Source organism: Fukomys damarensis, unplaced genomic scaffold (genome assembly GCF_012274545.1).
Source record: "Fukomys damarensis isolate Sample0158 unplaced genomic scaffold, DMR_v1.0_HiC HiC_scaffold_19, whole genome shotgun sequence".
NCBI classification, from domain to species: Eukaryota; Metazoa; Chordata; class Mammalia; order Rodentia; family Bathyergidae; genus Fukomys; species Fukomys damarensis.
Genome location: NW_022900931.1, coordinates 51,507,055 through 51,528,088, shown reverse-complemented (window position 1 = coordinate 51,528,088; position 21,034 = coordinate 51,507,055). Strand labels below are relative to the sequence as shown.

The following is a 21,034-nucleotide window of genomic DNA, read 5'->3' as shown; positions in this document are numbered from 1 at the left end:
GTTTCCTGATATATGCCCCATCAGGCTTGTCTAATTGTTTTCTAACCTGTTTGTCTTGCAGTTCCTGCTTCTGTTCGTTACTCCCATACAGATGTCAGAGTACCCGACTTCTCCGACTATCGTCGTGCCGAAGTTTTAGATAGTACAAAGTCTTCCAAAGAGAGCAGTGAGGTTAGAAAAGGCTTCTCATATTTGGTAACTGCAACAGCTACTGTGGGTGTTGCGTATGCTGCCAAGAATGTCGTCTCCCAGTTTGTTTCCAGCATGAGTGCTTCTGCTGATGTATTGGCCATGTCGAAGATTGAAATCAAGCTGTCTGATATTCCAGAAGGCAAAAACATGGCTTTCAAGTGGAGAGGCAAACCTCTGTTTGTGCGCCATAGAACCCAGAAGGAAATTGATCAAGAAGCTGCAGTCGAAGTGTCCCAGTTGAGGGACCCGCAGCATGATTTAGAACGAGTAAAGAAACCTGAATGGGTTATCCTGATAGGTGTGTGTACTCATCTTGGTTGTGTGCCCATTGCAAATGCAGGAGATTTTGGAGGTTATTACTGCCCTTGCCATGGGTCACACTACGATGCCTCTGGCAGGATCAGGAAGGGGCCTGCACCTCTCAACCTTGAAGTTCCCACATATGAGTTCACCAGTGATGATTTAGTGATTGTTGGTTAGAGACTTGGACTCAAGTCCTAGGCTTCTTTCAGTCTTCATGTCTCCTCAGAAGAAGAGTTGAGAGCAAGCTGTCTGTACTTCAAGTTGGTTACTTTGAAACATTTAAAAATTGTTAATTATTTGCACACATTAATGTGAAGTGAATTTAATGTGGAAATCTTTCAAACATTCACTTAATAAAGCCACTGCTAAACATTGATAAGCTCAGTCATAGTCTTAAAAGGTACAATGTCTTTGATAACCTAATTCTAATTAAAAGTTACAGACTGTTGTACAAGATTTTTTGGAAATCTATAATTGACTTTCTCATTTACTTTCTTGTCCAAATATTTGTTTCCTGCTGTATGTCAAGGCACAGATTCTTCAGAGCTTCTTGTTAGGATGGGTAACATTAGCTGGTCATCTCCAAAGCAGTTTATGTCTTTTTCGACAGAATTTAGCAAATGTCCTATGTTCTCTTGCACTGTGATCTTTGTGATAATGTTGATTGTAATCTATGGGAAAGAGTGTTGCAGAGGTATTGGCACCTCTGAGGGTTTTCCTTCAGGTATGGTTAGCTGTTTTTTTTTGGGGGGGTGGCATCCTATAAGGGAGTGTGCAGTACTTAGAATTCTTTAATTTCAAGAAACAGTGATGGGGTAATGATTTAGAGAAGCTTTCCAAAACGGGAGTGCTTCTCTGTTATTTCCTTCATTTGGCTTGGGGGTGTTCATGTCCCTAATACTCCTGTGTCTACCCTATCAAGAGGCAGAACGGAGCATCTGAGACTTTATACTGTCTTGTAACAAATGACCCTGCTGGTTTCATTTGTAGTGGTTACATTTTCATGTGTTTCTTCCGGTTAGCTTTGCAGAATTCATCATTTCACTGTGAGGAGGTGGGATTTGAGCACATCAGCATTGACATTTTATGTCCTTCTGCCTCCAGTCTAGACCTGGCCTCAAACAGTTAACACAGGTGAAACAGGACTGAGGTGTGATATTCCCCTTGGGAGGAGGAGTGGGCTTTGCCGTTTGTAGAACATCACAGCTACTTTTTGATAGATTGGCTTGGGTTGTTGGGAGGTTGGTCAGTAACATATGCACTGTACAAAATCTGCATGCACACTTGTAAAATAGCAAATGAGTTTAAGGCTGTCCAAAGGGGATTTACTATGGAGAGTTCCATTATTTAATGTTAGCAGCTAAGTGTTTGTATCAAAAAAATAAATACCAAAATTTCTGTTAATCATTCTAAAAGTAATTACTAAGTGTGGTAATTGATGTGGGGACTTGGAAGTACTATTTTATATTCTGAGACTCAGCATAATGGATTGTGTTCTAGTACTGGGCTGTAGCTGAGCAGGGATACGAAACATTTAGTTGTGAGGGATTCACATCCACACATTAAAAAAATTGTGTTGTTGAAAATGTCAACAGCACTCCTTCCTTACAGAGAATTAGTGATACCCATCCCAGACTACTGCCTCCAATCCTCTAAGTGTGATACCTTGAAATAATCTCAGTATTTTCATTTTGAAGTGCCAGATACTCCTGCATTAGAGTCTACATGGTGATGGAGGAAAGTAGAAAGTTTATAGGTCTCTTCCGTGTTGCATCACAGGCACTTTGAGCTGAAATTGCTGTGTCTTGTGAACTGTATGTGTGATGATGTCATGAGTTTTATGATGCCATCCAGTTAAATCCCAATAATATTTCATTTTAAATGAAGGCTTTGTTCCAGATGTGGCAAGATAATTCAAATCATTAAATATTTTGCTAAGTAAATAGAGCAGACCTATGTTAACTTTCTTACTTAGTTACAGAAACAAAATCCTAAATATTAGGGAGAAATGACTTGCATTAGAGGAAATCTGGCCAGTTGGCATCCTGATAGCAGACCATTAAAAGGAGCTGTTTTTTGTTGGGAGTCATTCTGAGACAATATTGAGGCCCAGCCCTTTCATTATATTTTTAAAAGCATGCTATATAAAATACACTTTTGTAAATTTTGTATTATTTTATATCTGTATATCTTTGAAAAATTTTTGACTCAATCTGAAATATAAAGGGAATTTGTCCTTATTTGGTATTTATGACTTGGGATCAAAGTGCTTAGTACACTAATTTTTCTGAGCAGTGGGAATATACATCTGATTGTTAGAAATCATTCTCCATTTTTCTACTACTAAATCTCATTTTCTGTATTTTCATGTATTTGAATTTTATTGCATTTCATATATTAGCCCCAAATAAAAGTCCATATTTTTAGAATGAAAAACACTTGAGCATCTGCTTTACCACTCACATTTTATTACTGTAGTTACTTGCTAATGACTCCCCATCTCACTTCCCTGAGGTTCATATTTGTATTCAGTTGCACACTCTAGGTGTCTTTGTAGATATCCTGTTAATTCTTTAAGGAAAAGAAAATAATCTCTTCCGTAAACCAGTTTCTTTACCATTGGTGGTCTACTTAGTAAGCTCCTAGGTAAGCTAAAACTTGGTAGTCTTCCCTGCCTCCTTTTCCATTACCTCCTTTCCCTGGGCCCAAATCATTCCCTTAACCCTGCTAATTTTAGTCACTTCATTGTAACATCTTTTACTGTCCGTCATCTGTACCATTAATGGCTAGTTTGCATTGTGATACCTAGTCAGAGTTACATATGTGATCTCATTTAATTCTCAGGAAATCTTAGCAGGTAAAAATTGCTATTACTAGTTTATAGATGGAAAAACTAAAGCAGAGACATATCTTATCTACCATCAGCTGGTGTGTTGGTAGAACCAAAACTTGTTTTAACTTGGGGAATCTTGAGTCCGGGGCTTATAGGACTGTTTGCTATGCTTTACTGCCAACACTTAAGATTAGGGCCTTGTCAATTTTTGCATAGACTACTACGGTAAGATTCCAAACATTTCTTTTAATCCTGTCTCCTTAAAATTTATCCTCCCACATAGCTGCCAAGCAGGTTAGGAGTAAAGGATTGGTTCTGGGTTCTAGTCCTGTGCCGTTTTCTAGTGTAACTATCTATAAATTACTTAAACTGTTTTCCCGTATCTGAAAATAACCTTTCAAGGTTGTTTTAGGAATTAATACGCTATGTCAAAGGATGACATGAAGACTTTGACATCAGAATTCTGCAATGTCTTTACCTGTGTCCCATCAGTACATCTTTTGCTGCAATAATAGCTTGCTTGTTATCTATGTTTTTGTCCTTTCTGCTGCTTTCCCTTAGCTAAGTTGTCCTCCACTGACAGAAGGATGACTCCTCTAAGTTACCTGCACTGCTCCCGCAAGTTTTCCCCAAATAGCCATGTATTCATGTGAGTGTTTGTACTGTACTGTGGAACCCACTTGCGTGGTCAGCCATCCAGATGGAGGGACTGTGTACCCTGGCAGATACTCAACCACTTAGGGCTGAATGGAAAAAAAAAATTTTTTTTTTGAGTGGCATTAGTTGAAGGGGACATTTTCTGGGGACTGTTTTGTGGATACCATGTCTCACTTCTAAAGAACCAGAACAATCCTGTAGTGTCTGTGTATCTTCTCTTTCTAGGACTTTGAGTGGGAGGACAGCTGCTACAGGGTTTAAATTTAGATTTCTTCCCAGAAGAAAAATTGTAATAAATTCAAAATCTTAAAAAACAGATTATTTTACTTTAGTTAATTCTATTTGCTTCTTAGTGAACATTCTGCTCATGATGTCATTATCAAAAGATCTGTCCTTTAGGGTTTCATTTCTAAGACTTAAATGCAGTGGACCTCATTTGATTACTTCTGTCATTTTATCTCATTTATTTTCTTGGGGTTTAAGAGGGGAATATTTTGGTTAAAGAGAAAAGTATCATACAGGAGAATTGATCAGGAAGGATTGAAGATGATTTCTCTTTTTTAATACTCATCAGTATTGGGGAATAAAGATGTTTTCAGCACAGCACTGTCAGAAATATGAGGTTAAGATGGTTTCTAGTGCAGATACTTTAAAGAACTAAATATACCACAAAAGAGGCTATTCGAGTGCTTGCTTCTGCGAATGCATATTATAAAACATTATTATAGATCTGAATTCTCTGGTCTGAAGCGCAAGATTAAAGTTAATTATGTGAAGGACTTTAGCAGCATCTTTGTAATAACTTCTCTATAGTAACATGACTGGTCTATCAGTGAACTTAAAAATTCCAAATTCAATAAACTATGTATTTTTGCAGCTATTATCTTAATCTTGGGTCAGTTTGTGTGCAGTTTACAGTTATCTGGCCTTTGAAATCCTTGTCTGATTAAGAATATTTGCAAAGTTTAAAAAAAATGAAAGTGTGTAAGTAATAAGTTTTTCATACATTTTTAAGAAGGTAAACCTTGATTCCTTAATTGAAGTGAGAAGAAAGCTAGTGCATTTAACAAAACTTCTTTCGAGTGTGAATATTTGAAATGTGCCATTTTCTACATCTGTGCATGGCTAAAATTTCAACCTATGCCTCTCCCTTTTCTTAGTTCCCTGCTTGACACTTCCATGGTTCCTGTTTGCCATTTTGGGAGATTCATTCTGAAGGCCCCACCCGATCTCAGTACAAGAAAATTGTGCTAGGGACCACATTTCCTTTAGTAAAAGATTTCCTTTTAGACCTTTTCAAATGTGAATCTCAAATGCAACAGAGCATATAAAAGGCATGTAAACTGTAAAGCAAGATTTAGTGAGTTATACTGTCAGACCAATAAATGGCATTTAGAATGTGATTAAGTATGCAGAAAAGTAATTTAGGTGGAGGTAGGTCCCTATCTAAACAGGTTCATGAATTAAAGATTGGCATAAATCCTGTATTCTCAAGCTTTGGTCCCTGGAAGTTCAGATTTGCATGTGTACTAGGTTTTGATGTTAATGGAGAGCAAAACTGAACTCATCCATAATCATTCACATTAAATTCTCTCCCCTTTTATTTATATTGGAAGGAGTCATATAATTCCAAAAGCTGGTTCTTTGAAAAGACCAATAAATAAATAAATAAATAAATAAATAAATAAATAAATAAATAAATAAAGCTTTTGTAAGCTTGATAGGATTCAAGACAAGGAAAGAGCCAGTCATTACCAGTTGGTGAAAAAGATTGTAAGAGTAACAAGACTAGCAATAAGGTTGTAGGAATCAGCAGTTACAGATGACAGCAAAATATAAAATGCCAAAGTTGATCTAAGTAATAGAAACTGTGAATATACCATTTAACATAGATTAAAAAGTATAAAGTTAACGTGATTAGACAGCTTCATATCTTGAGTTCTATATGACTTTTAAAAATTCCAATGATGTTTAAACTAAATTATCCTCAGAATTTCTCCAGTCTTACTGTGCACACAACACATCTGGAGATTTTGTTAATGTGTATTTTCATTCTCAACCTTAGTTTAGGGCCTGGGATTATGTATTTCTAACACATTCCTAGGTGATGGACAATACTTAGAATGAGCAAAATTCTACACCATGTGGGAGGACAAAATTGGTTAAGCAAAAGTGGGAATGGGAACTCACCAATCATGAATTCACTGTAAATTTAATATTAGAACCTGGCATTAAATACTATACAAAAATACCACCAGTCTCATTTACTGAATAAATGAAAATTTCTAAAATATTGATCTAAAAATTAGCAAAAATAATAAACCTTCATCAAGTAAGGTTTCTTCTGAGAAACCTTAAGGTTTCTTCTGAGTGTCAAAACTTTATTAAACTAATGAATGTAGAAAAGTCATTCCTAATATAAATTCAAATAAGATGGGAGTAACTTTAAATATGAAGTCATATTTACTAAAATCCAATAACATATTCTAAGTTGTGAAGCACAAAGTGATGATACCCACTATCATATTACTTAACACTATTTTTTTAAGTTCTAGAAAATGTGGAAAATAGGACAAGAAAACTCTAGAGAAAAAAACTATATTTGGGGGTGATAATATAGCATTTAATTGTTACTGTTATGGTAATAAGAGGTGGAATATTAAGAGCTAATTAGATCTGAGGTCTGTGTCCTGGTGAATGGATTTGTGCTGCTGTCACAGAAATGGGTTAGTTATGGTGAGAATGCACTCAGAAAGGACAAGTTTGGCCCCTATCATTTCTCTTTCCCTTTTGCTCATGCTCACGTGCTGTTCCTTCATGTTAAAAGCCAGCAGGAAGGCCCTTGCCAGATGCCATAACTGTGAACTTGGACTTCCAGCCTCCTGAATTGTGAGCCAAAAAAACTATTGTTTATAATTTACCCAGTTTGTGATATTGTTACGGCAGTAGAAAATGGACTTAGAACATGTAAACTTACTCTTGAGTGAAGATTGTTTATTTCAGTCAGTATCTTCCATATTGAGCAATGCCTGGAATATCATAAATACTAAATAAACATTCATTGAATGAATATGACCAAAACCCCCATAAAACATGGACATATTTAACAAATGATGTACAGGACTAAAGTGGGAAAGTTTAAATCAAGATCCAAACAAATGGAAAGATAGCATGGCCTTGAATGGGATAACATTTTCATTGAACTCTTGTGCCCAAATTAACATACACATTTAACAAACTTCCAGTTAGACGTTTTACAGCATTTTTAAGCTGCTATTTTACTCCATTTAGGAAAAATGATCACAAAGTTTACATAGAAAAAAATAACATCCAGGAATAGTCAAGAACAGTATGAAAAACAAGAATGAAGATTTGCTTCAGATATGAGATCCTAAAAAATCACTGTAGTCAAATTAATATGATATGGGAACAACAGGCTGCAAAAAAAATGGACTATAATGAATTTTAGGTCTCAGGGTACATGAGAAGTACAAGAAAATAAATTCATTTCATTGGGGAGAGATATTTAATAAATGGTGCTGGCAAAACCTCTGACCTACCACCCATGTGAAAGAAAACAAGAGTTGTATTCCCTCTTTCATATGCTTCAAAATAAAGAGATATTGGGTTCATGTAGAATATTGTTTAAAGAAACTCTTGGGAAATGCATATGTAGTTGAAGGGTGGAGAAGACCTTAATCATGATGGAATATTTTTTTGAAACATTTTTATTTATTTACTTATTTATTTTAGGTGTACACAGGCTCAGTGGACTCCTGTCCAAAGGCTGAGCCCCAAACAAAAGAAAGGCTCCAATTTTCATATGTTTCTTTAAAGGAGATTGGCATAAAACTAAAAGATGGGGGGCAAGTGTGCTTATAAAAGTGAGACAAAGGCAATTATTCACTGAGTGACAGCTTTGTAACAGTCTTGAAAGAAAACATCTGTGAGATCAGGATGTCACAGCACTCTGCTTACAGGAACATAGTTGTTAACCTTATCTATAGCAAAACAGGTCAGTGGTTATAGGGAGGAAAAGTTCCAGAGAAAATTGTTCAAAACTTGTTTTTCTCTAAATTCTGCTTTAAAGTGACCAAGGTCTAATGAATGTCAACTATGCTGTTGTTAAATCCCTTAGTATTGAGCTGGATATTGTGGCACACGCCTGTAATGCCAGCACTCAAGAGACTGAGGAAAAAGGATTACAGCAAGTTTAAGACCAACTTGAGAAACACATGAGTTCAAGGCCAGCCTTAACTGCTACTTGGCAAGAATCTGTTTCAAAACAAAACAAAACAAAGTCTGTAGTGTCTGTAAGTGTCCAGTGTCTATATGTACAATGAGCCCAAGAATTCCCCTAAATTATTGTTAGGTATAAAGCTGAAAGCTAGGACCAGATCAGGACCATAACAAGCCTTTATTATGGGGAGGTTCTGCCGGGCTGTCTCTGAACAAAGGGGGGAAAGCAATATGGCTGAGACAGGGAGTGCTTCTTATAGGAGCTGGGGTGGGGCTTTTAGGAGCTGGGGTGGGATTGAGTGATGTAGTGGCTAGGGATTGAGGGAGCCTGTGATGTCACTAGGAGGGGCTTGTGGCATCACTAGTTAGGACCATCTTAAGGCGAGGGAAATCTAACATTCCAGGCTTTTGTTTTATGGCTATTGGACAAAGGTCTCGTCTGGAGCTGCTTCAAGCTGATGAAGGGGCAATGGTTGGGGCCAAACCAGGATCTGGTGGGGGTAGTGGTAGGTGGGGTTTCTTCCATCTGCTGCAGTGGCCAATCCCCTTCCATGATGAGTTCTGTGACGGTCTGGTTGGTAAATTCCCTCATAGGTTCCTGCAAGAAAAGTTTGAAAACAGTGAAACAGACAGGGCCCTATCATGCTTAAAAGACATATAGAAGCCAGTGAGCTCAACAAGGGGAGTAAGTAGCCAAGGCATAACTTGGAGAAGCCAGGAATAGCTTTGGTCTATTCCCCAAGAATCCCATCATTTCTTTCACTCTTCAATGCTCTGCTGTATTTTTTTAACCTTTGCTTTAACAATCCCTGACTGGTTAGGCTGGGGATTTAGCTCAGTGGTTCTGCTGCCTGCCTGGAAAGTGAAAGGACCCAAATTCAATATCCGGTACAAAAAAAAAAAAAAAAATTCTCTGACTGGTTAACAAAATAACAGCATTCTTCACCTAGCACCTGGCATGTTCCCCCTTGGGCCTCTGTCAGCATGTCTATTTTGTAACATGACTACTGCTAGAAAATTTATTTGATCTTGTACTGTATTTAAGGACTGGCTTATTTTATCCATGTCTGCTGAAATCTTTATGGACAGGGCTTGATAGAAGTGTGTGGATGTAGAAATGCCCACTATCCCCATTGCCATCCCCCGCTCTCATTAAGAAGGGGAGTAGAAGGGGAGCTGCCCTTTTTCTGATTGTGTTCTGTGGGGGAACTTGTTTAGACATCTGGGCTTCTGTATAAATGGTCATGGGAGGGCCAAGGAAGGCTGTGCATCAGAAAACGTCAGACTGATTGAGGCACTGGAATGCCTCTCGATTACATGTGAAGAACAGGCCATTGGACAGGCAGATCGGATGCTCTGCTGAGATAAAGAGGGAGCAAGCAAGGCGAGTGATGATGTCATTTTGCCCCATGCATATCAGGTTAGTGGTTTGTGTAGAGAATGGGAGACCCACAGTGAAGGGTCCCAGAACTGTGGATAAATTGCCAGTATTTGAGACAGGGTAAAATCTAGGGGGATGGGAATTGGAGTGAACAAATGGGGGTAAACAGACGTACACATCCAGCACCCTGAGATATTGATGGAGAGAGTGGAGGGTGGTATTAAATAGGTGTAGCTTTTTTTGCGACTGGGTTGTCTGGTTTACCACCTGGAGAGCTATCCCTTTATAGGGAGGTGGAGTGGTTGGCCTCAAAAGCCTCTCTGTTGCTAGTACCTCTTTTGGTTATTCTTTTCTGCTGGATGTTTAAGACCAAGTTAAAGTGAGACCTGTGTTAATCAATATGAACATCTTGCTCTGTCTGTCAAGATCAGTTAAGTCTCTTTAGGTATTATTTTGGAATCATGCGTAGAGCCTTTCAGCTCCTCTGTCAGTGTCAGCCAGTAGGATGGGTCATGGCCTTGCTTGACCAAGTTGCTTTCAGTGAAAGTGTAGGAGATTTTTTCTCTTTGTGATCCGCCTTTAGCACATGTTACATTTGTCCTCTGGTGTCCAGCAATCTCCCTGCTCAGGAAATTGGGTTACTTATCAAATATGCAAGGTATTGTAGAAAAGGTTCCTTTGTACCTTGGATCTTTGATGACCTTGGAGGGCCAGGGCCAAAATATTAGTGGTCTTCTTAATCCAGTTACCTTTTAGTGTTGGTCTCTGCCCTTTGCTGGTTGAACACCCAGAAAAGAAGACCAGTGACATCAGTAGTACAGTAGGAGCAGTGAGCTTAACTGTTATAACTTTATCTGGAATTTAAAATATGGTTAGAAGTAATGAGATAATTGACAATGTGAAACAGGAAGAAAAGGGCTAAAGGTGTAGGGAAAGGGGGAAGGGTAGGGGAAAGGTAACAAGGGAAAAGAAAAAAACATGAGAATGAAAAAATGGAAATAAAATGTTTGTAAATGGGGAGGGAACGAGGGGGTGAAGGGAGGGCAGGGACAAGGGGAAAAAATGAGAACCAAGACCTGCCATGCACATTCAATAATGAATGTAACTGTACTGTATCCCTAAAATGTACCAATAAACTCAATTAAAAATATATAGAGGACTGTTATTTTATTCTGTTTTTTCCCCATCAAGTTTATTGGTACATTTAAAGCAAACAACACAGTTACATTTATCATTGGGATCTTGTACCTTTCCATGATCTGTCTTGGCTCTTATTTTTTTCCCCATACCCCTGCCCTCCCTTTACCCCCTTCACCCTTCCCTATTTACAAAGACTTTGTTTCCACTTTTTCCTTTTTTCACATTTTTTCTTTTCCCTTATTTCCTTTCCCCTCCCCTTCTCACTTCCCCTTTAGCCATTTTCTTCCTATTTCACACTATCAACTTGAGTAAATATTGAGTAGTTTCTCTGGTGTAAAAAACTAAAAGTGTAAATAAGATCCAAATGGTATAATTGATAGAGGACTGTTATTTTTATTAATCATGGTTTTTCTAGAAGTTAATTTCCTGTAGAATATTAACAGAAAAAACCTGAAATCAGGAGCCACACATCATCATCATCATCATCATCATCATATTTTAGCATGACAATCATGATGACATTATCTTTGCAACAAACTTAGATATGTATCTTAGTATAAAATTGCCATTGTTAAATGTATTTATTCCCCTCTAAAAGCACACAAAAACAAAAAAACTGGAAACTCTTACTTAAGTTTTTACCTTTTGATAGGATGCCATCTAAGAAAAGTGAATAGGCCTACAAATATACCTGTAATCATGGGTAGGTGGAGCAGAAGAGAAGGGTGTTACCTGGATCAAAAGGTTGTTGTCATAAACAATATGTTGGGAGATCTGTATAGTCAGAAAACATGAATATATTTTGTATACCAAAAAAGTAGTAGTAATAATTATAATTATATGAAACCTTATGTCCTGTAGTGTAGCTGGAAACAAAAGGATCTTTTTTTAATCAGTCCTTATTTTTCCACAGACAGAATACATTATTTTTTAAGATGATTATTATAAACATATCACAATAACGTATTTAGAACTCAACCCTTTGATGATAACCAATGTAAATATTTAATAACAACATATTTAGCAATGTTTATTGGGGGTATGTCTTCTCATAAAGCTATGAAAATTATTGGTGCTCCCATTAGTGAACAAAGAGCAGAATAAATTTTTCTGAGCAGCTTCTTCTTTATTCACCAACAGGCGTCTATCCAAACCTAAAAGTTTATATTTAATTATCTTGACAATTTTTTATTTGACCTGTAAAACCAGGTTGTAGAAATTAACAGTTTATTTGTATCTTTCATGCCATTTCGATCAAAAAATATAATTGGACAAACACTTTCAAACAATTGGACAGACACAAACATATAAGACAATGTATGAAACTATAGTGCACTCAAATATATTTGGCCAATTGAATTATAATATCTCTTTAAATTAAGAATAGTCAAAACTTTTGCAGATCAATTAACAGAAATCTCTTGCAATTAGAATCAGAAGGAGTTAAAGAGCTTTATAACAGCATAATATTGTGTTATAGTTATTGTCAGAAATCTGCAAGCAGAAAGTAGAGAGAAGGTCAAGTTAATACTATAATTACAATTTAAGAATTTGCAATGTAAAAGAAATGTTTCAAATACATCTATTAAACATCGGGAAACAAAACACCAACCAAACATTTGTTTAAGTTGAAGATGAAAGGTACATTTGTCAATTAGCCAGAATTTATACTTTTTTTTGGTTTTTTAAACATCTTACTGGGCTGTAACCTTTGAATTGTTTTAAAACCTTATATTTTATTTTCCAATATTTATGTAGAAAACAATAGAGCCTGATGGAATTTCTTGGTAATGTATCCTGCCAAACAAGTTGTTGATATATAAATAGGCAGGGTCAGGAGAGGATTTTACTTCTTCTTCTTCTTCTTCTTTTTTTTTTTTTTTTTTTTTGCAGAGTCTTGCTTTCCTCTCTCTTCTGAGGAAGCTGGGGAAGGAAGAGTAAGCAGAGAAGTGGTTGTTAACTCACTCTCCTGTTTGGGAAGCTCTTGAGGAGCAGGGAGAGCGCGGGTGTGTGGTGGAGAGACACAAGATGGCAGAGATGAGGAAGGGTCACAAGATGGTGGGGATAAGCTCATGAGATGGGAGAACTGACTGGGTTACAGGGTGGGGGAGGTGAGAGCAGTGAGTGGTCGGCTGGATCAGAGGTGGGAGTCAGGAGGGGTGGAGGACAGAGTTTGGGCTAGAAGTGCCTGAGAGGGCGAATGGGTTTGACTGAGAGAGGGACGAGAAAGAAGGCTTGTAGGTAGGGGATTTCTGACCACTTGGCATTGCATTGAATAACGTGTGTAAATTGCACAGTATATTAACATTGAAAGTGCCATTTTTGGGCCATTGAGATTTATTATCTAATTTGTACTGAGATCAAACTTGGTTGCAATAAAAACTGAGTCATTCTGTTTTAAAATCAGGCCCCAACAGTCCAAGGGGACAAAGTTGTGCCAGGAGGCAGCCAAGAGGCATTGAGGGAGGGGGTTTGGATTGTTGGGCACCCATATTAGGGTGGGTGAGGAGGAGTCAGCTCCCTAGGAGGAAGGCGAAAGAGAGGAATGTCTCCACCTCTTCTGATACTCCCGAGCCAGTCCCCAGAAGGGGAGAACGAAAGGAGTCAGGTGGATGGGGCATCCCCGAGGGGCATGGTCCTGGGCCCAGTGTGCCAAGAGGCTCTCTCCAACCAAGCCCTTGGATTTCCGAGTAGTCCCCAGAGGGAGAGAATGAGAACGAGACAGAGGACCCGAGTAGAGGGAAGCTAACTACCTACTCACCCTGAAATCCGTGACCAGTGTGGATGTGAGTCTTAAGCAATGGCAAAGGTCGAAAGCCCTGAGGAGGTCCTGGCTGGGCAGATGAGGTCCTGAGGAGGCAGCCAAAAGGCCTATCAACCCCGATGTGCAGGGCATCATCACTTAATTGATCGCCTTGCTCCTGGGCTTCGGCACCAGATATTTAGGTAAAAAGAGCCAAAAACCAGGACCAGACCAGGACCATAACAAGCATCTATTATGGGGAGGATCTGATTGGCTTTCTCTGGAGAGAAAGGAGAGAAAGCCTGATGGAATATTTAAAGCAGCAGAAAAGACAGAACTGTTTATATTTCTTTTTTTAAATCTTGAATTGCAAATGATATTAGTTAAATCAAACAACCATAGATTTGTTTCAAAAAGCTAGTGTAAATGGAATAGTTAATATTTATAATATATACAGAGGTCATATACATTAATAAGAAAGGGACAAAACCCAAAGCAGGAAAAAGAAAAGTATAAACAAATACATTTATTAGAAAAAGTGTATTTGAGTGACTAATAGGTGAAAAAGTATTAAATTTGCAATTGTCAGTGCACACAATGGCAATGAGAGATCACTTTATATCTGTCAGATGGGAAAAATTTAAAGAGTAATAATATCTTTTGTTGAGTAAGACAGAGAGAGAGAGAGAGAGAGAGAGAGAGAGAGAGAGAGAGAGAGGGATCTCACATTGCTGGCATAAGTTGGAGGCAGTTTATTTATTTCTCCAGATTGCTTTTCCCAAACAAAAATATGTGTTGAGGGAGAGGACTGTAGTTCAGTGGCAGAGTGCCTGGCTAGCATGAGGGAGGCCCTGATTTTTCACTGCTAGCACCAACACACACACACACACACACACACACACACACACACACACACGTTTTCGGTGCAGCAGTTCCCCTCTTCACACATTTCCTATAGAAATGTACAAAGATGTTTATTTTGTTGACTTTATGCTAGTCCTGTACCAGAGACAAAGTAACATTCATAAAGAAAACAACAATAAGAGAATGCATAAAAGTTTCTGTGTTTGATTTTATGGATGTGGGGAAGATGAAAGATTACCAGTTCTTGTTGATGCAAATTATCTGGGATTGAAGTGGTTGTGGGGAGGTAAAGTTCAGGGGAAGGAGTGGAGTACATAGAAACAAACTAACCAGGAAACAGCAAAAAAATACCACTGCCCCTGCTGCTGCCCAGCATGAATTATACAGCCCATTTTGTAAAATTATATATATAAAATCACAGTGTAGGTTTTACGTGGATTTCAGTGCACATGCAGAAAAACTGGAAAAAGTTATATCCAGAGATGTGTATTATTACTTTCACCAATAAATGGCAAAATATGTAACATGATTTTCTTCAATTAAAACAAAAATGCTCTCTGTGTCTGTTGCTACTCTGATATGCTTGCATGAGCAAAAAGGAAGGCGTGGAAAACCATTTCTGTGCTGTGGGAATGAGTCACAAATGTACAGGTGGGGAGAAGCTGGTGATTAAGTTTTTTGTTTGTCTCCAGATTTTACTATTATTGTACCTGTCGTGACAGCTCTGTTTTGCTTTGTAATTTGAAGAACTTGAAATTACAATGTGCAGCAACAATTGTGAGCTATAGCCCATCTGGACCGACATTTTCCCTGACACTTTGAGCATCAGTTGGTTCTTCCTATTTGTGTTTGTTTGTTTGTTTGTTTGTTTGTTTTTTGAGAAAGGGTCTCACTATGTAGTTGAGGCAGACCTGGAACTCACTGTGTAGCCCAGGCTGGTCTCAAACTCACAGCGATCCTCCTGCCTCAGCCTCCCGAGTGCTGGGATTACAGGTGTGTGCCACCACGCCCAGCTGGTTCTTCCTATTAATATTAAACATCCACTACTGTTTGTCAGTGGTCAGTTTTTTTTAATATTAGCCAAGAAATATCTACCTGTACATAAAAATATTTTAAACATGCCATTCTTTATATATGGATTCAGTCTTTTTTACTTTATTGTTTTCCAGAAAGGCTCACAGTAGAATTACCACTTATTTATTGCTATCATTCATAACTCATAATTCACAAGTTGCTTTGGTTTATGTAAACATAAAAGAAAAAAGGATGAGTAATTTGAGAAAATTCATTTGCATCTTGTTGCATAATTACCTATTATTATTTAGATCAGAGCTTACTACAGAACTTGGTGCAGAGAAGGACATGTTTTTAATCTCTGCTAATATTCTAGCCCCTAGCCACATGTGGCTATTGAGTGCCAATTGCAGCTGAAGAATGGAATTTTATATTTTATATTATTTTAGTTTTAGTTTACTCAGCCACATGTGGGTAATGGCTCCTGCTTTGTTTGATGCAGATCTAGAACCACCCTGTTCATTAAAAATAAAGCAAATATGAATTTGCTTTTTCAGTCCGGTTACTAAATAGAATATCCTACACTAAAATATCCTGTGTGGAGTAGAATACCCTGGGTGTACAGTGATAACAACTTTTTAAAAACTTTGTGACGATTCTTACGTTTTTAATGTTTCAAATGTACATAAACTGCAAGAATGATAAACACCTATAAACCCACATTTCAGAAGAAATGCTAATATTTTGCTAAACTTTGCTTCAGATATTTTATAGTAAATTATTAAACATCGAATTGAAGGCCCCTTTCTGCCCCGCATTCTCCAGTCCCTGCTCCCTGCCCAGCTTAACAATATGGTGGTACCTTGGTTCACAAACTTCTTTCTTTCCATGATTTCTTTCCATGATTTGGACAAGCACCAAATCACAATTCCCCATAAGGCCAACATGGAACCTAACCATTGCATTTGATTCAGTTCTCGTCCAGTTCAGTTTTTCACCAGAATCAGGAGAAGAATGGAGTTTGTGAACCGAGGCACCACTGTACAAATGGCATGTGTTCTTCGTTCCTACCGATGCCAGATATTTATTTCATGCTTTCCCATGGGGGCAAATATCCGTTACCATCATCAGTATGTCACATTCTCTCTCGGCTATGTTTGTATCTATGTCTTTATGTGTTTTCCAAAAAGAATCGAGTTGTCAGGAAGATTGTAGGAACTGAGGAGCCACTGAGAGAAGCAGAGTCACCTGGGATGAGGATTATCTCCTTGAAGAAGATGAGAGTGCACGGTTACCTAGGAATTATTCTGGAGAAATTAAGTGCAATAGCTGCTTCGATGGGAAGAATGGATATTTGCCAATAGGTAAGGAAGGTGGTCCAAGGATGAAGTCAATTTCCTATTGTTAGGGAGTGAGGGGCTTCCCTATATTTTTTTTCCCAGAGGCTTCCCAGTATTTTTGTAGGAAGTGGGAAAGATTTGTCTAGCAAGTAGTTCTCTGAGTTGCTTGCTCATTAGAATCACTTGGTGGTGGTGGTGGTGGGTGACAGCAACACCCATTGACAACTGATCTACTTCCAGAGATTGTGATAATTGGTCTTAGGGCTTCTGCAAAGATCTCCAGGTGATTCCAGTGTGCAGCAACAATTGTGAGCTAGGCCTCAGGCCAATACTTCAGACTTGATAGATATTAGAATCAGCAGCTGGACCCACCTCCAGGCATTAATAGTTTTGAAACTAATCTGAATAGTATGAAAATCACTTGAACACTGGAATTTTTTAAAAGCCACCTGTCAATCCTGATGTAAGGCTAAATTTGTGAATCTCTGGCTTAGAGGAAGTTTATAGCAAATAATTCAATAAAGAACTTCAGTGAATCTAGAGCTCTGTTTGTGGCTTCTCCATGCTGGGTTCAGGCTAGAGCTGCCATGTAATTAGGGATTAAGTATCATGGAAATAAGGCAGAGCCATCTTTAGGTTCCTTTTTGTCTTGACTCAATGACTGTGTATGGGATTCAAAATATTTAGAAGTGCATTTGGTGATCTGGTTTTTTGAAGCACAGAAGTCACTTTGAGATTCCGAGAAAGAAAAAAGATTGCAGGTTGTTTGATGGACAGGAGATTATATAGATTATAAAGATTAATAGCGTGAGAAAAGGAGGCAGAAGGTCAAAGGGAAGTCCATTTCTTCCAGCCACCACAATCACTTTTGCATTAAAGGAATGGATGATCCTCAGCATGAAGGCCCAGGTAATCATATTCTTTAGGAAAAAGGATGTGTTTGTCACTTGCCCTCACCTCTTACTTTACTTGGATAAAATGGTTGTTTCTGAAAGAAATAGTTCACTGCTGAGTTGCATGAGTGGGTAGAATACAATATCAGTGAGAAATGGAGAGTGGATCTCATAGCAGAGTGAGGTGAGGAAGCTGGACAGAGCTGGCAGGAAAAGATGCTAAATGATGCTCAGGAGTTAATGCTTTCTGGGGAGAAAAGAGGAAACAGTAAGAGTTCAAATTAATAAGAGAATGAAAAATTCCAACAGTAAGGGCAGTAGCTGCTGATCGTAGGTACTGTGCCTTTGAGCAATTTCCTTTCATTTATTGAATACGCAGAGAGGAAGCTGGGGAAATGATCTTTGATTGACTTGAGGCTGGAAGATGGGAAGATAATTTAAGGTCTAATATTTATCTTTTATTGATAATTAAACTCTTCACAGGCATGGGAGAAGACAGTTATAGTAGAGCAATAGTGAAGAAAAGTAAGTGCAAATGGCATATTAAGTATTTTTTCTATTACAAAAATAATAAGTAGACAACTTCAAGGTATAGAAAAGAACAAAGAAGAAAAATGTACAAAATAATTGAAAATTTTAACCCAAAGATAAATATTTTTAGTATTCATATGTATGTTATTCCAGCATTTCTCATACAAATGAATCAATATACTTTGCTTGATAAGAATTATATTGCCCGACACAAAAGCAATTTGCATGAGAATATTCTTGATATTCTAAGGGAGAAAAGCTTAACAACGCCATACAATTTACTACAAGGACTCTTCACTCAACCAGTTGGCTCTTGTGGTACCTCCATGGCATTTGATTCCAAAGGGAACCATGCAAGGTGAACAGCAGAAAAATCTAGGCTTGTGTCCTAGAAAACCAAGTGTAAAATTGTGTCCTGAGGATGGATTCTGGCTTTTAAAGTTCCAAAATTTGTCTTTAGCCCAGCTCCCTGATTGAAGGGAGACTGTGTCTGACTGACCCTTCGGACTTTTGTATTTGCCCAGGCACTATCTTGTCTCATTACTTTTAAAAAGTGTCTTCAAATTAATATAATGGGTAAGACCCTTATTTAAGTTGATGGATGCGCACAAGGAGTTATTGGCATAAATTATCTAAGCGCAATTACCCACCAGTTCATGTCACAAATGTGTTCAATTGCTCTTTTTCAACAAATTGCTTAGCATAATTATGTTATTTTAATAACTGTTCTAATAGAATTAATTATAACAGTACCTAACAGTCTACTCTGTATTGGAAAGCTCCTTTTCAGCTCCAGAAGTCTCAGTTTGGGTTCTACTTTTCAAAACGGAGCTACTGTTATCACCAATAGTCCTGATGAAGGTTTGTATACTATTTCTCACTATTTCAGAGGGAAGAAGCTTATCCAGTAATGTCCACTTCCACAGATATTGGTTTCCATTTGTCCATTCCTTGGCTTTTGCAGGTTGCTGGGATGGAATGCTCTCAGGACTGAGCAGTCAAATCAAAATCTGGGTGGACTCTCTGACCCAGTGGAGTCACATCTTGCTGAAATACCTGGCTTCGAGTATACAGGTGCTGTAAGTGTGCCAACTTTTGGCTCATGATTGCATACTTGGGCACCAGTAGCCTGATCTTTGGAGAGCCATAAAATGAGAATGACTGGTCTAGTCCAGCTTTCTCATGCAAGGAGTAGAAACAGGCCTGGGAGCGGTGTGACTTATATTGGGTCTCATGGCTAATTGGTGATGGGCCTCGGCCTCTGTACTTCTGCCACTGCCTGCCCCACATTGAGGCAGTCTCCAATTGAGTTCATAAGTCAAGGGTCCACTGCACCTGGATGAGGAATCATAATGCTCTTCATGGGGCATATGATTATAGCAACAAGCAATTTCTGTAAGGCCTCTGTTTCTTGACTAGATGATCTTATGTTTCTGACCTCACGTCTAACCATTCCTGACCTCTTTTGGATTACCCACAGCAGGGTGGCTTGACAATAGCATTCTTGACCCTTCACTACCATCTATAATTAGTCCACGGATTGTGGAAAACTAGCCAGGAAGATGCAAAGCTTCTCCAAAGCCTCAGGTCTGAGGCACTTTCCAGCAGGTAGAATCATTACTGGGCACCCACACAGATGTACCGCGTGGTGAAGAAGTCTAGTATGAGAATCTTCAAACTAAATGTCTTAGTTACTTTTTTTGTTACTGAAGCAAAAATACGTGACACCCACAAGTCAAGGGATGAAAGGTTCATTATACCTTACAGTTTGTAGGAGTTTCAGTCCATAGTTGGCTGGCCACAAGGCAGAAAGGCATGGCAGAGGGGCATGGCAAAGAAACAGTGCATGACAGGACTGATGGAAGGAGGAAGGTAACAAGCGTTACTTTCCCTTTTATCTCATCCAGGCTTCAAGCTTATTGGATGGTGCTACCCACACCCAGGGTGGGCCTTTCCATTCTATACCCAGAACTCTGCTAAACCAATTATGCTAAAATAAACTAATGTAGTTATCAGACATCCTTAACTCCAGCATTACACACTCTAATTCAGCATCACACACCCATGATCTAACTACCTCCCCAAAGCCCATATGCTCATGAGGCTTTGGGAGGACATCTAGATATAAGCCATAACATCAAACATAGGAGAGCAAATGTTGGCTGCTTGTTTTCCTTTTTTTTTTTTAAATTTTAGAAGCAAAAATACGTGACACCCACAAGTCAAGGGATGAAAGGTTCATTATACCTTACAGTTTGTAGGAGTTTCAGTCCATAGTTGGCTGGCCACAAGGCAGAAAGGCATGGCAGAGGGGCATGGCAAAGAAACAGTGCATGACAGGACTGATGGAAGGAGGAAGGTAACAAGTGTTACTTTCCCTTTTATCTCATCCAGGCTTCAAGCTTATTGGATGGTGCTACCCACACCCAGGGTGGGCCTTTCCATTCTATACCCAGAACTCTGCTAAACCAATTATGCTAAAATAAACTAATGTAGTTATCAGACATCCTTAACTCCAGCATTACACACTCTAATTCAGCATCACACACCCATGATCTAACTACCTCCCCAAAGCCCATATGCTCATGAGGCTTTGGGAGGACATCTAGATATAAGCCATAACATCAAACATAGGAGAGCAAATGTTGGCTGCTTGTTTTCCTTTTTTTTTTTTTTAATTTTGTGAATGGCTGCACCTCAGCCTTCCTTTATAATAATTTATTCTTATAATCTTGTTGCCATACAACTTTATAGGAATTAAAAGCAAGGCACATTCTCAAAAGCATTGTCAGGTGTGCCATTTGAATTTTGGTAGTACTTTCGTCTCCTTCCCTCCACAGGTGAGCCATTGAAGTCTAATCCTGAGAGGGGTGCTTTCTGGGCCAGAAGCCATAGGAAGTAAAA

The 21,034-nt window shown here is 38.4% G+C and overlaps 1 protein-coding gene and 1 long non-coding RNA gene across 2 annotated transcripts in view; both read left to right on the top strand.

The window, feature by feature from the left end:
- Positions 1-1,910, top strand: part of LOC104874066 (cytochrome b-c1 complex subunit Rieske, mitochondrial) — a 5,833-nt gene extending 3,923 nt beyond the window's left edge. The window contains exon 3 of the mRNA XM_010641037.1: positions 62-1,910. Coding sequence (XP_010639339.1) covers positions 62-672 — 611 coding nt within the window. The 3' untranslated portion in view covers positions 673-1,910. The remainder of the gene's footprint in view (positions 1-61) is intronic.
- A 7,214-nt stretch (positions 1,911-9,124) lies between these two features.
- On the top strand, positions 9,125-19,199 carry LOC104874043. The gene is made up of 4 exons (XR_783646.1): positions 9,125-9,644; positions 16,557-16,730; positions 18,910-18,991; positions 19,095-19,199. It is a non-coding gene; the product is annotated as an uncharacterized LOC104874043 (long non-coding RNA).
- The last annotated feature ends 1,835 nt before the right edge of the window (positions 19,200-21,034 follow it).